This window comes from Artemia franciscana, chromosome 2 (assembly GCF_032884065.1).
Source record: "Artemia franciscana chromosome 2, ASM3288406v1, whole genome shotgun sequence".
In the NCBI taxonomy this organism is placed as follows: Eukaryota; Metazoa; Arthropoda; class Branchiopoda; order Anostraca; family Artemiidae; genus Artemia; species Artemia franciscana.
The window spans coordinates 63,885,744-63,900,443 of record NC_088864.1 but is presented as its reverse complement, the minus strand read 5'-3'; the positions used below and the strand labels follow the sequence as shown (position 1 = coordinate 63,900,443).

At 34.0% G+C, this 14,700-nt stretch overlaps 1 protein-coding gene across 1 annotated transcript in view; it reads right to left on the bottom strand.

Moving 5' to 3' along the window:
* Positions 1–2,965: 2,965 nt before the first annotated feature.
* LOC136043934 (nuclear transcription factor Y subunit alpha-like) overlaps positions 2,966–14,700 on the bottom strand; it is a 36,304-nt gene continuing 24,569 nt past the window's right edge. Inside the window, exons 5-9 of the mRNA XM_065728995.1 lie at positions 13,750–13,939; positions 11,715–11,781; positions 8,067–8,167; positions 4,772–4,838; positions 2,966–3,151 (exon numbers count right to left, since the gene is read on the bottom strand). Of these exons, the coding sequence (XP_065585067.1) occupies positions 3,101–3,151; positions 4,772–4,838; positions 8,067–8,167; positions 11,715–11,781; positions 13,750–13,939 (476 nt within the window). The 3' untranslated portion in view covers positions 2,966–3,100. The remainder of the gene's footprint in view (positions 3,152–4,771; positions 4,839–8,066; positions 8,168–11,714; positions 11,782–13,749; positions 13,940–14,700) is intronic.

Here is a 14,700-nt window from a genome sequence, read left to right as displayed (position 1 = left end):
TTGTTTGTCATAGAAAGGCAGTGTGGTCCTGGAAAAAGAAATAATTTAAGGTATTACGTCGAAAGCTTGAAAGAAGAATTGTGGAAAGTAAAAAAAGTTATAGATAGCAATAAAAACAATTTTTTAAATGTAACACTATTATTGAGAATTTTCAAAAGCAGTAATTGATTTTTCCGAAATTATTTGTTTAAACAAAGTTTTTTGACGGAGGTAAAGAGCAAACTTGAAACTTAAAGCGAAAAACGTTGCTGCTTTGCAGTTTATCCAGCATATATCCACAAAACTAGCCCAGATAAACCAACCCGTCTTATGTACATAGAATTCTGAAAAACTGGCGCTTTACTGAAAACACAGAATAGGAAGATCTCTTGAGAGTAGAAAACCCTTAACTAGCATGCAAAAATAAGACTTACTTATAAGGCTCACAATAGTCTTTCATTGGCCATGATATCAGCAGCTTTTAGCGTGCATTTTAAACTCTAAAAGACTCAAGCCAGCTCCGTTTTCAGTAAAGCGTTATTTTTGAGTTTTGCATATACAATATTGCTATATATCTTATTTTTAACTGACAAAAAACAGAGCTCTAGTTTAAACCAATAGAAACCACGTTTGACGTAAAAACATAATTTTGAAAAAAATTATGTATTGTAAAGCTTAAAATATACTGTGCTCAAAGTTGGCTATCCATGTTTTTTAGCATAAAAAACTTGGTGTAATTTTAGAAAAAAGGGTGAAACTACAAAAATTAAGGCAATTTGGATTTTAAAAATTTACCATCAAATTCAATATGCCAGTGAACTCTAGAAGAGAGGTTACAATCTACTTATCTAATAAATTCAAAATGTTTTATTTTTCCCAGAAGAACCGTCGTGGATGCGTTGTTTTGTTGTTTTTTAGCCAAAAATGGTTCCATTGAAATGGTGGTTGTAGAACATCAATATAAACCTCATTTTAACCAAAACTCTGAGTTCTAGTGCCCTTTTTTGTGACTTATTTTTTCCTAATGAAGCTTTCCTATAGTCGCTAGGTACCTAATATGTTTTAATGCTTTTAGTACTCTTACTAATTCTTCTTTGAAAAAATAAATGTTCACTTACTTCCGAAATATTGCAAAGTTATTCACCCTTTTCTTCTTAAAACTTCATCACAGTATAACAAATTCTCAAAATGTTCAATCCATCTTTCATTAACGCTTTCCTTATCATTAATTGAGGCCCCGTTTCCCAATTTAACTAGAGATTGAGGCCCGCTTGGACTGGAACAAGTCCAAGATGGCTACTTCCTCGCAATCTCTTATCATGCCAGTATAATATCTTACAATTATGCTGGTTGGCTAAATCTTCCAGATCATTAGTTTATTTTATCTGTGGCCTCTCCTAAACAAGATTTAGAATATTCCTTATTCGTCATGAGTCCTTCTCCCTTTCTATGTGCCCCATCTTTCCTGTCCGAATAAATACTCTATTTTACCTAATTTCATGCTTTTTACACCTAGAACACGAGTTTCTGAAGCTCCAAGCAAGTCTAGTTCAAAATGTCTGAATTCGTCAGTCAAAATGCTCGTATGAAAATTTTTTTATCATTATAATCCTGGGAAGTCGCAATTTTCCTAATATTTAAATCACTGAAATTGCTTTGTGCAATTCTGAGCCCATCTTGATCACTACATGGCTCTTCATGCTTGGTGATGCTATTCTATACAAAAGCTAAGAAAAGATAATTCAGTCCAAAAAAGCCCACCTGAACACACAAAACCCAGAAGAATTATCCATTAATTAGGATCTAAGGTGTAATGCTCTGTCGTAAAATTTATAATTACTGTCGTATAAATTACTCGAGGGCCGTTAATCCTCAAAGTCACCCTGTATCGCCGTATGGAGACACGGTTCTGGGTAGGTAAACTTGTGTGGTCCACCCTGACGCCATGCAAGTAGAATTTCCCTTTCGGGGATAGGGACGAAGAAATCTTATGACAGAGCAGAGAGCCTAAACCATATCAAACACCAGAGCAGCTCCAAGCAGCTCCAATCACTGAAATTGCTTTGTGCAATTCTGAGCCCATCTTGATCACTACATGGCTCTTCATGCTTGGTGATGCTATTCTATACAAAAGCTAAGAAAAGATAATTCAGTCCAAAAAAGCCCACCTGAACACACAAAACCCAGAAGAATTATCCATTAATTAGGATCTAAGGTGTAATGCTCTGTCGTATAATTTATAATTACTGTCGTATAAATTACTCGAGGGCCGTTAATCCTCAAAGTCACCCTGTATCGCCGTATGGAGACACGGTTCTAGGTATGTAAACTTGTGTGGTCCACCCTTACGCCATGCAAGTAGAATTCCCCTTTCGGGGATAGGGACGAAGAAATCTTATGACAGAGCAGAGAGCCTAAACCATATCAAACACCAGAGCAGCTCTAACCTTTTATACCCACTCGTCAAGGCATCTTTTTAAACATATTAAAAGGTAAACAGAACATCTGAAGCTTTCTTTACATCACTAAAAAATTTATGTCTGACTCTTAAAAAGGGCACAAGAACTTTGGATTTCCCATCCAATGAGCCCCCTCCGAAGTTTATACGACCACCCCTTCCATAAGACCCTTATATGTCCCCATGGCATAACTTATAACCCTTACCCTGAGGTCTTTGGGGTATCTTCCTCAAAGACATAATTACAGGACCTTTCAACTATTAACTAGAGTAAAGTGGCTATCTCAAAATTTTGATTGGATGTGTTGGGAAAATTGTGGGCGTGGGAGGGGGGCTGGTTGCCCTCCTACTACGTTCGGCTGTCAGAAAGGGCACTAGAACTTTCAATTTCCAATCGAATTAGCCCCAATCCAAATTTCTACGACAACTCCTATACGAAGTGCCCTGGTCTGAAATTTTATCCACATCACTCTTTACTTATGCAGCGATTCCTATTATTAAATAGTAAACAAAAAATCTGAAGGTTCCTTTTCATCAATTAAAACTTTATTTCTGCGTAAAGAAACAAAGATCACTTTCTCTCGAGTGCTTTTTACAAAAGAATACATGTTATATCATAACAAATTTACACCTAATGTACAGAATCAAAAATAGGATATCTTGCTAGACTAATCTACCCGAGCCTCCAATCACATTAAGTCCATTCTTGACATCCTGAAATTGAAAACAACAGTTAGTCAGTGGTCATGTAATTAGTAAATTATAATAACACAATATAGCACTACAAGGGTCAATTTAAATGAGGCTACACTAGATACTGACTTAAAATAGAGAGATTCTAGCATTAATACATTTAATTGGTAACAAATTACTGTAGTAATTTATAATACCGCATAGATAAACGTGCATCACAGTAAAAGTCAAAAATATGCATTTGATAAACGTGCATCTCAGTGAAAGTAAAAAAAAAAAAGTCAAAAATGATATGGCATAGATAAACATAAATCTCAGTGAAAGCTAAATCGCTGCACTCAGACCAAAAGGTCATATGAGCATGTAATACTTCAGTCCTAATAAGCTTTAAGGTGGTTCCACGCCTACAAGGTCCTTTGTTTTAATATGCTTGTCCTCTCATTATTAGCAGTAAGATTTCACTTTGCCAGAGGCGATTAAAACTCTTAATTCTCACTACGATTACATTCCAAAAAGAGATTTTGTAGATATTGTAGCAAACTTTCAGCCTCTTTTCATTTCTAGGAGTCAGTCATCGTAAGGAGCATCTCAGGAAAAGTAAAAATCTATTGCTCATGATATAGGCACAAGCACATCAAAATATTGAGAACGGTCTAAGCTCTTCTAATTTCTAAAGATGAACCCCGTTAAATAGTATCTCCGAAGTAGCTTTGATCCTTACAATAAGTTGACACCTATTATTGGTGTGTTAAATAACTAAATTGTCCGTCATAACAAAATCCTGTAATTGATTGTGTATTATGAAAATCCAAAAAACTGTGGATTAAGATCGAATGTTTTATGAAAGACCTGACTTATCACCGACCTGACCAGTCAAAACAAAGCCAGACCTTTCAACAAGATTAAAGCTGACCTGACCTGTCCAGAAAAAATAGATTATAGAAAAATAATATTTTGAGCAGTACAGAAAGAAATTAATAAACCAATAAAAAAGTAACAACAAAATGGTAATAACATAATTAATGAAATAATCAGCAAGAAAATAATACAAATAAATAAATTAAAGTAATAAATAAATAAAATGAGAAAATTGGTCTAAGACCCCACTGGGTGCATATTTTGTCTAGATATAAATAGTTTCGACCAATCATGACCATTTGTAAACTAAACAAGGACAAAAGTAAACTGAACGAAATATGATAAGGTTTATTATTTCAAGCGTAGCACGCCACAGAAGAAGCGTAGGTATGGTTTTCAACCTCCTTAGAAAATATCGCTTTTTACTCCCCCCCCCCACCCACACAAACACACACACCGTCACTACCACAAAAATAATATTATTGCCACAAAACAAATCCTCAGTTTGGTAACCCTCAGTGGCCGCACCAGTGGACAGCCGTCCCCTCTTCCTTAGCTATGCCATTGCGCCACAGAACAAAGCTTGAGAAACGACGCTTTTTGACCGTACAACACAGTTGTTTGGGGGAGGGGTAATGATTATTTCTCAATTTATAACTGCAAATTAAGATTCATTTTACAATGTCACAAGGGACTAAAATCATATATTTGTCATCACAAATTTATTTGTATATAACTAAATTATAAAAAGTTAACAGTTTGTAAATATATATCTTTTCTTACCGTCAAATGGTCGAGGGCAGATTCAACGGCCTCAGAAATAACTTTTTCACTAGATTCTTGATGAGACCTGGAATAAAGAATTAAACTAAATTCCTTTTTCTGTTTTTTTTTTTTTTTTTTTTGTAAAAATGAAAGAAGATAAAAATACATAAAAAAAAATGAAAAACTGGGATAATATTGTTCTGGAATAGCAACAGTATGTGTACCAATAGAATTTAACAATGCCCCAGGGGTACGTACAAGAGCCTCAAGAACTCTCTGAAACCTCATGGTCTTTCTCAAAAGATTTTGTCGTTCATTAATTATCTAGTTTTTTTTTAATATGGGGGCCTCTAAAGATAGCACCAATCTTCTTAATAAATCTCAACGTATATGTTTAGTGGCATACAAAAGGAAAAGCATAGGTAGTATAAACGCTATCTATATATTCTTATGTTGCATACACTATAGATGGCAGAAATTATGAGTGACAATCATGGAAATAGAAAGAAAGAAAAGAGTTCATATTCTGCAAAACTTCGCGGTTAGACTTTGCCATTAATCCGTTATCCGAGTCCAAGTTATCCTATTCCAGATTCACACTATTTTAGAATGGGATTAATACTAAAACTAGCAAAACACCTTTATTCATTTAGACACAACCCACTGGATTGGATGAAACCTTTACTTATAACTATATGAATCTTTGACGGCAAAATAGTCATCGAAGTTCAATTTTAACCTACGAATCTCCCAAGCGAAAAATTTATATTATTCCTTAATTCAGTTTTATACTGCTGCTAGTTTTTCGATGCGTTTTTGCAATTGTGCTTATTTTATGCGTATTTATTATTATGCGTATTTATGCTTAGCCTGAACTACTGAGAAACTATCGACTCTGATTCACGTTATAAAGTATGCCTATCTTAGCTGCATTTTCAAAACGGAATGGTTCAATCGAAAACAATTGAGACATAAGTGCACAGGTCCAACCCTAGGGGCCATAGTTAGTAGCAAACTACGGGTTTGCTACTGGCTGACAAAATCCTCGTTTTTTCTCACCTATTTTATTTTTCATTTATTGTATCCTTTCTTTTCTTTGTTTCACACGTCATGTATAGCCAGTGTGGTCTTAATGTACTTAACCCCTAAGGGAGGGGGAGGAGTTTTTTTCATGATTTGTACGGTGAAAGGAAAGAATTTATGCAATTTTTAAGGGAGGGGAGTTTCCAAGTCAATAGTTTTTGAGTATCACATTTTGAGCTGTTTTTTATGAAGCTTATGTTTTAATTGTTCCGCAAAGTTCTTATAATGCAATTTTTTATGCGGAAGTTCGTTCTATGCTCCCAAGTTTTTTGTATGCATTTTTTAGCTGTTTTTGGTAGAATTTTCAGAATGTCATATAAAAAAAATTAGCGATCTTTAACAAAAATACTATTGGTGTAAAAAAAATATATATAATTACGTTTTGAATGCAAAATGAAAAGCTGCAATAATAAGCAGATTCTAAGAAAACTAACACCAGAAAATTGAGCCCTAAAAAACTTACACCAAAAAACATCATCTGACGAAAACTTGTCCCAAAGGAAACCCCTCCCTAGAGAAGTCGGCCCCGGACAACTTGCCACCATGGAAAACTCGATCCTGTAAAGCTGTTTCCAGAAAACCTATATGAAAACATCACAATATGGATACATCCCTGGTTGAAGAAACTTAATAGTATTCTTGGATAAGTTTCTTTTCGGTAGAAAGGAAAAATTCCCCACAATGATTTTTTGACTACTCAAAATTAATGTCATAAATTGACTTTTGGGTTCGATCACATTATGGACGAATTTCAACCACATTCGACTGATTTTCATATGATTACCCCCCCCCCCCCACTATCAAAATCTTGCAGATGCTTTGAGGTCAATATTTTTGTTATTCATAGGTAGCATTGCTTCTATATAACTATTTATTGAACAGATAGAGATCTGTTCAATAGAGCTGTTTTTGGTAGAATTTTCAGAATGTCGTACAAAACAATCAGCAATCTTTAATAAAAATACTATTGGTATAAAACAAAAAATATGTAATTACACTTTGAATTCCAAATGAAAAGCTGCAATAATAAGCGGATTCTACAAAAACTAACACCAGAAAACTGAGTCCTAAAAACTTACACCAAAAAACTCAAAATCAAGGGAAGAAAATCAAAAATGTTTCCTTTCTACCGCAAATTTACCCCAAAATAAGAAACCTATTTCATAATAAGCCCCCTCCAAAATAAATTCTTCTGTAAGTACCTAATGTTTTCAAAACCATTCTAATCGGGAAAGTTTCTTTTTTTAAATTACAATTTTCCCTAATTTCTCAAATTACTTGATATAAATGATTGCAAGGCAGCCAATGATTGTCAGCTTTATCCTACTTAAAGCACAGGCATAAGCACACTTAATCACACTTATCTATCTTAAGCACAGGCATAATCCGTCTAAAGAAAGGGCCTTGATTAAGATAGTTGATTACATTTTATGCGTGTAATCGGGTCTTCGGAAGGTTTTGCGAAACACTGCAGTTGATATGCCGTACAGAACTCTACTGCAGCAGGAAAGGTAAAACAGTCTTGTCTGAATCTACCAAAAGGTTATACAATTTTAGTGACAAAGTGCTAACAATAGTTTTTTGACAACTCGAAATTATTGTGCTATTGTAATTAATTGATTTTTAGGTTTGGTCACATTATGGAGGAATTTTGACCACACTGGATAAATTGTCATATGTTTACCCCCCTCCACTATCAAATTGTTTGCAAATGTTTTGAGGTCAATATTTTTGTTATTTGTAAGTACCTTGCTTCTATGTAACTGTTTTTCGCATGGGTAGAGATCAAGATATAAAAAAAATCATAGCGCAAATTTGCATCAAAATAAGAAACCTATTTTATGAAAGGCCCCTTTCAAAATAAATTCGTCTTTCCTTTGTACTCTTCAATACTTTTTGTAAATGATTGCAAATTTTCACATTATTTAGCATATCTTTCAACCTCAGCCTCAGATAATAAAAAATTCATATTACCATATTACCCAGTAATGAATCGTTCTTTAGCATTTTGATGGAAGAAACAATAAGCTTACATTTTGTCCTTTGGCAAACAGTCTATCAATTGAAAACTCCTTACATCTTAAATAAAAATTTAAACTATCAGATTTCAAATCGAGAAGTCTCAACGTGTTTAGGGTTATAACTACCGTTAATATCACGCCTAAGAACATAAATTACGCGTAATTTGATGTGCGAAAATTTGTTGACAAAAATAAAAAAAAAAGCTTACAGTTTTTGTCTTTTGCCATCGTTTTTGCCAGGATTAAATCTTCCTCCTTCTCCTCGGATGCGGTTCATAGCATGCTTATGTCGAGACTCGTGAAGGTATTTCTGTAAAATAAAAAGTCTTCTATAAATCCTAAACTTAATTTTTATATATTCTTTATTCAAAAGAAATAGTGGCTCGAAACATTGCTAATTTACTGGCTCAGTTTATCTTTTATTAGGGAAATGGACTGATGGAATTAAATGGAGCAAAATGCAGAGGGACTCATCCTCAGTCGGGAAAAAAATGAAGTAATCTAGATAGTAATATCATCCTAATCAGTCGGTAAAATGGCCGGCCAATCAGAAAATTGTAAATAGAAAAAAAGTGGAAAACAATTTACAAAAAATTAATTGTTGTGAAGGTATTTCTGTAAAATAGAAAGTCTTCTGTAAATCCTAAACTTAATTTTTTTTTTATCCTATATTTTGAACACCTACTCTTTTATTCAAAAGAAATTTGCTGGAATAATTCATAAGTATTATAGGAGATTTTTTTCTTTCTAACGGGGGATTACAGCGGAAATTAATAAAGAATATTCTGATGAATAGAGTCTTCTAGGGGAGAATTTTAGCAAAATGAACGAATTTTTAATAGTTTCGAGGCTTCCGGGTAAAATTAGGTTTGAAAATGTATGCTAAGAAGACCAAATCACTGAGATTAGGAATAAAATAAGGCGAAAAGAAATTTTTCTGCAACTTTGATTGCAAAAAAAAACTTTCGTGTACAAACAATTATTTTTAATAGAAGTTTAACATTATGTTGTTTAGAGTTTTGATGTTGCTGTTGTTTATACTTTATGTTGTTGTTTAACATATGGAATTTTCCTCTTTTTTTCAGTTCAAATTTTCCATATTTTCCTGTAATTTCGCAAATAACTCATCTCCCTTATAAATGCCCTGCCGAGGATAGGCTGAGTATAAAAGGTTGGAGCTGTTCCGGTGTTATGAGATGGTCTGGGGTCTCCACTCCGTCATAAGTTCCATTCTCCCTCCCTATCCCCGACAGTAACATCCTGCTTACATGGCCTCGTAGTGCCATCTGTTTGGACCTTGAAGAGGTTTTTGGGACTGTTAACAGTGCTGCAGGGTGACCTTGAGGACTGGCACCCCTCAAGGTAATTATAGCCTAGTAAACGACACAGCATTTGCACTTGGTCCTGATGAATAGATAATTCGTCTGGGTTTCTATAATATCTGCAGGGATGAATATATAATGAGTCGGAGGTAATAGACTTGAGATTGTCTATGCAGGATTTCAACTCTTGTTAATAGAAGAGCATCGTCAAATGTGGAAAACCATGCTGTAACCAAGATGGGCCCAGGATTACACAAAGTGTCCATTCAACTGGAGGTCCACGGAATTTCTTGCTGTCAGGTTCTAAACCGGCTTAAGTTCTTTGTGTGAGAGGATATGTTAGTCCCCGTCCTGCACTGGTTCTGGGACCATTTATTTTCCTGAGCCCATGATAATTTAAATTATTTGAAGTATATGAAAAGTGCTATTTAGAGTGTTACGACGTCAAAAAACAACTATCGTATCGTATACATTTTTACTAACAAATTCAGACGTTTCAAACTGGACTAATTAGGAGATTCAGATACTCATATCTAGCTAAAGATCGCTGGGGGGAGGAGGTTTATTTCAAATTTGGTTAAATAATGGAGGATTTGAAGAATTTGTTGTCGGTAAGAGGGGATAGCTTGGATTTAGGTGAGAGAAGGAAGTTTTTGGGAAAGATTAGAATGGCAGCTAGACCCTATTTTTGCCCTATGTGTGGATTTGTGAATGGAAACTTATTTTGTTTTGTATCCGAGTGTGAAGAGCTGTCTGAATTGCAGAAGGAATGATTTGGACGAAAGTTTGGGAGTGAATGTTGGCTAACTGAGTGGATGGCTGAGAGGACAGCCTGTTCTATTAAACAGTTGTGCAAGTTTCTTCGTTTAGGGATTAAACATAGGGAATCATGTTTGCGTGGATAGTTTGTTAGGTGTATTGTTTATCAGTCAAAACGAGGTTGTATTATGTTCCTGAGTTATGTTTGTTTACTGTATTCTGTACATTTTGTGGTTCTTTTGTTGTTCTTTTTGATTGTTTTGATTTATATTATCTAAAGTTGTATTTTGTTATTGAGCTCGTTTGTAGGCTGTATTATGTGTTGCTATGGCCCGCAGGCTTTTTTGCAATAAATCTTATCTTATCCCAGGGAAAAAACAAAATTAGGTGATATAGAATTTAGTTACTTCAGCAGGAATGAGGGTGTGCATAGACAGGGAATAGGGCTTATGATGAATAAGGAAACTACCGAATCTTATTTAGGTTGACAAAGTATTAATAATAGAACGTGTATTAATATTAATTAAGTAGTATATGCAACTGTAGAACCAAGAGATGGAGATAGTAGTGAATTAGATGAACGTTACTTACAGTTACAGAAACAAATAAACAGGGTCTCAGGTACAAATATGGTATTTTTATTGGGGATTTAAATACCATGATTGTAAAAACAGGGAAAGATGGTATCCTAGCAAAGGTAAATTTGGCGTAGGAAAAGAAAACAGCAATGGTTCCAGACTGCTGCAATTTCATAGGTTTAACAATCTAGTTATAACCAAAACAGTATTTGGTCATGAAATAGTCTGTAAGTTAACATGGTATTCACATGATGATAAAACAGCTAACCTACTTGACTATGTTATTGTAAACCTAAGACTGGTAGGATCGATACAATATCCAAGGGTTTATAAGAGTGCTGTTAGTGATGTTGTATGAAACCAAGAGAGGAAAGGATATAAAAAATGGAAAATAAAATCAAATAGGTGAGATTTTGTCAGCCAGTGGCAAAATATGAAGACGAAGAGATAAGCAAATATTTCGACAAGAACCTCTCCCAAGTCGTCCTCAGTGCTCATAATAAAAAAAAAACAAAAAAAAAACAAAAGAAATCCAAACTTTCGAAGTGAACCTAACAAGAGCAGAATAGATACTGCGTAGATACTTTGCAGTATCTATTCAGCTCTTGTAGGGTTCACTTTGAAAGATTAAGATTTTTTTGATTTTTTTATTTATTTTTATCCATCAAAGGGCTACAAGACGCCCTCACAATACTAGGCCCAGAAGACACAGAAGAAATAAGAAAGATCAACCAAAAATCAGTAGTTGCGTCGTTCAACAATGTCTACTGAAAAGGGAAAGAAAAATAGAAACAGACACAAACGAACACATTTAAAAAGGGAAAGAAAAATGGAAATAGAGACACGAAAGAAAACGGAAAAATAAATCATCCACAAATGTACTTAATATAAACTTTTATTAAAAATTCCATACATATTAATGGCTATGGAGCGTCTCATCATAAAACACTATCCACTTGAAAGAAGACAAATCTGCAAAAATTTAACCATTCTGTATCACCGGCCAATAAACCTAAGTGACAGATCATTTGTCTTTTGAAGAATACCAAAGAGCATTCTACCGTTTTGTCGGGAAACTATTAAGATCACAAATTCCAATTATTTCAAATTATACATTCAATCATTTTGGGATATTGTTTAAATAAAGGCTCTTATCAATAAATATTGGTAAACGTTTATACAAAAAGAAAATGCTCACCCTTCGCTCCTTGGGTATTTTCCCTTCCTGTTCTAACTTGGCCCTGGCAGCTCTTCGTTTCAGTATCCTGAAAACAAAAGTTCACTGTGAAATTGCTACCATGATTGCATTGACCTAAATCATCATTAGGTGTGACATTATAAGGTATGACATTCTGAGGTATTAGCCTCAGAATATAAGTTAATATAACTCAAAATGTCAGTTAACATTTTTTTTGTGAATTAATATAACGTAAGATAACGTTCTTTGCATAATCACACCTGAGATACGACACAATATTGGATTTAGTATTCATATCGTATAATATATATGGTATATATAATATATATATATAATATAATATAATATATATAATATATAATATATTATATAATATAATATATATAATATAATATATAATATAATGTAATATATATAATCGTATATGGACATATCAACATTACTGTTTCTATTGTATTTTTGTATAATCTTTGTTGCACCTCTTATTTTCCACCTTAGGTGCAGTTCTTATTAAGCTTCAATTACAAAATAACCACTGAAAAAAGTAAGCCTCATCTAGAAATATCACAACGGTTCCCTGAGAAAAAAATTGCTAATGGTAAATTGCTTCACTCACTAGTAAATCGTTCAATTGTTCTAAAATTATTGCAAAGAACGTTTCTCGTAAAGTGAGTTTTTCCCTGTTCGTCCAAGTGGTTGTCCAAGTAGCCAAATAGTCATTGCTGGTTGTGATCGTCCAAGAATGACGTGGTCCGACAGTCTACATCAATTCCAAAGCGAGGCAAGAATAAGTTCTGAAGAGGCACCCACACCTTCCCAAGATCTGGAGGAGAAGTGTCCTGGAGAAGTGTCCTGGAGGAGGATTGTGCCTGCTCCCTAGACGCTAGAACCAAGTCGGAATGTGAATTAACGGGCACGCTAGTGTATTTTCCACTTAAAGTGGTAGATTAGAGATCGTTGCTAATAAATAGTACCTGTACCTGTTTAGGGGCTGTTTTGACCCCCTACCTTCTCAAAAAAAGTAGATGCTATATTAAAATACGTTCTTGTTGGCAAATAATAAGCTGAAAAGACGTAAAAAAGACATTTGATCCCTGCGTGAAAACTTAAATGTTTTACAATTTTCTCATGGTTCTCCGTTTTTCGATTTAACTTTTGCTATTTTTTCAAACGTAAAGTAGCGTGGTTGTTTTATTACAAATAAAAAATATATATAAATTAAAATACAATTTATTTCATCAAATTACGCCAGACTTAAGCAAAAAATGACAAAGTAAAAATATTTCGAACTTCACTTAAAATTTGGATTCCACAATGGCAAAGAAATATTTCTAAAAGATAGATTCAACTATCAAACTTAGTGAGCAGTCGAAATTTAAGGCATAATTTTTTAAAGCTAGAAAAACTGGAAGCTTGCAAAAGCAGTTTTTCTATCTGTAACTGAAATCTAACGAAAATTAAGAAGATGTAGTATCAGAAGAGGACAGTTAGGAACAAATTAGTGTTAATGCAAATTTTTTAAACCAATTTTCTGCAATGTTAACTTTCCACGTCTGAAATACAAGTGTGTCGCTAAAACTAAGGAAAACCCTAAGCCATTCATAAAATTTTGCTTTTTGTCAACAGATGTGACTATAGTGCGGCTCGTGCATAATTTGTACCCGATTATTCTCTATTAGTAAAATGTCTTTGTATATTTTTTCTAACTCCTATAACAAATGTAAAAATGGGTTGATCCAAGATTCCATCTTTTCTTATTTCAAAAAGCAATACCTTAACTCTGATTGGTCAATCACGAACTTCAAGCTTGAAAGCTGAACAGTACTCAATTCAAGAAATTACGGACAGTATACGTAATTGGCGCTATAGTCGTCCATAACTTTTATTTTATCATCGAAAGTAACTAGAATGTGACCTGGACATAGGATTTTGTGAAGTAATGCTAGGTACCGTAGTTCTTAATCAGAGAAAAATTTGAATTTCCTTCCTTTTAAGTTTCTTAAGCTTTTAACCAATACAGTAAAGCAGAACAGACCTGTGATACTGCTTCGCATTGACAAAAAGGGGCTCTTCTTCCGTAACTTCTTGGGGTGTTTGAACAGGTATCCTTTGTATTTGAGGGACACCTCCGTTACCAGGTACCATCATTACAATGTTTCCACCTCCGTTCGTTACACCGGTCATTTGAGGCATAGTCTGAATTATGTTGCCACCAAGATTTATAACTAAAATGAATTATTATTACTTAAAGATGTAGCATCAATTCAATTTTACCTTACACATAGGTAATATATAAAATAAGGTAATATATAAGGTATATATATATACCTTACACATTTTACCTTACATATATGGACGCTTTTAAATGTGATCAAACAGACCATCATATTTACTAAAAATCTAATCGTTTAGAATGCGCTCTTGATGTGGATCTTTTGACTCTTATAAAAGGTAGTAGAACTTCGAATTTTTAATTGAATGAGCCCTTTCCTAAGTTTCTATGACAACTCTTTCCATACAAAGTTCCTTGGTTAAAACAAAATGATAATACTATTGTGCTGTATATGAAATCCAGTTACTGTAAGTGTGGGAACTTGAAAACAAAAGGAAGGACAGATGGGCTAAAATTATAGTTTAATGGGGTTAATATTTTAACGGGTTAAAAATGGAGTTAATCCGACACTTGAACCTGTGAAACCTATTGGCAACATTGTTTTTTTTTTTTGTTTTTTTTTTTTTTTCTTCAGTTGTCATAGAAGTGTCATCGACGTGGCCCAAGGCAATGACATATGTTCTCGGGCTTCTGGCATGGTTTCATGGTTTTTTCGATTGAGGATATATGTTCCAATTAACTCTCTCCTAATTGGTCGTGTTTCCTCCCAGCGTAGTTGAACATAATTTATACTCTTGTGATAAAAATAGGAAAAAGAAAATGATAAAAATAGGAAAAAGAAAATGATAAAAATAGGGAACTTTAAAAGGGCTC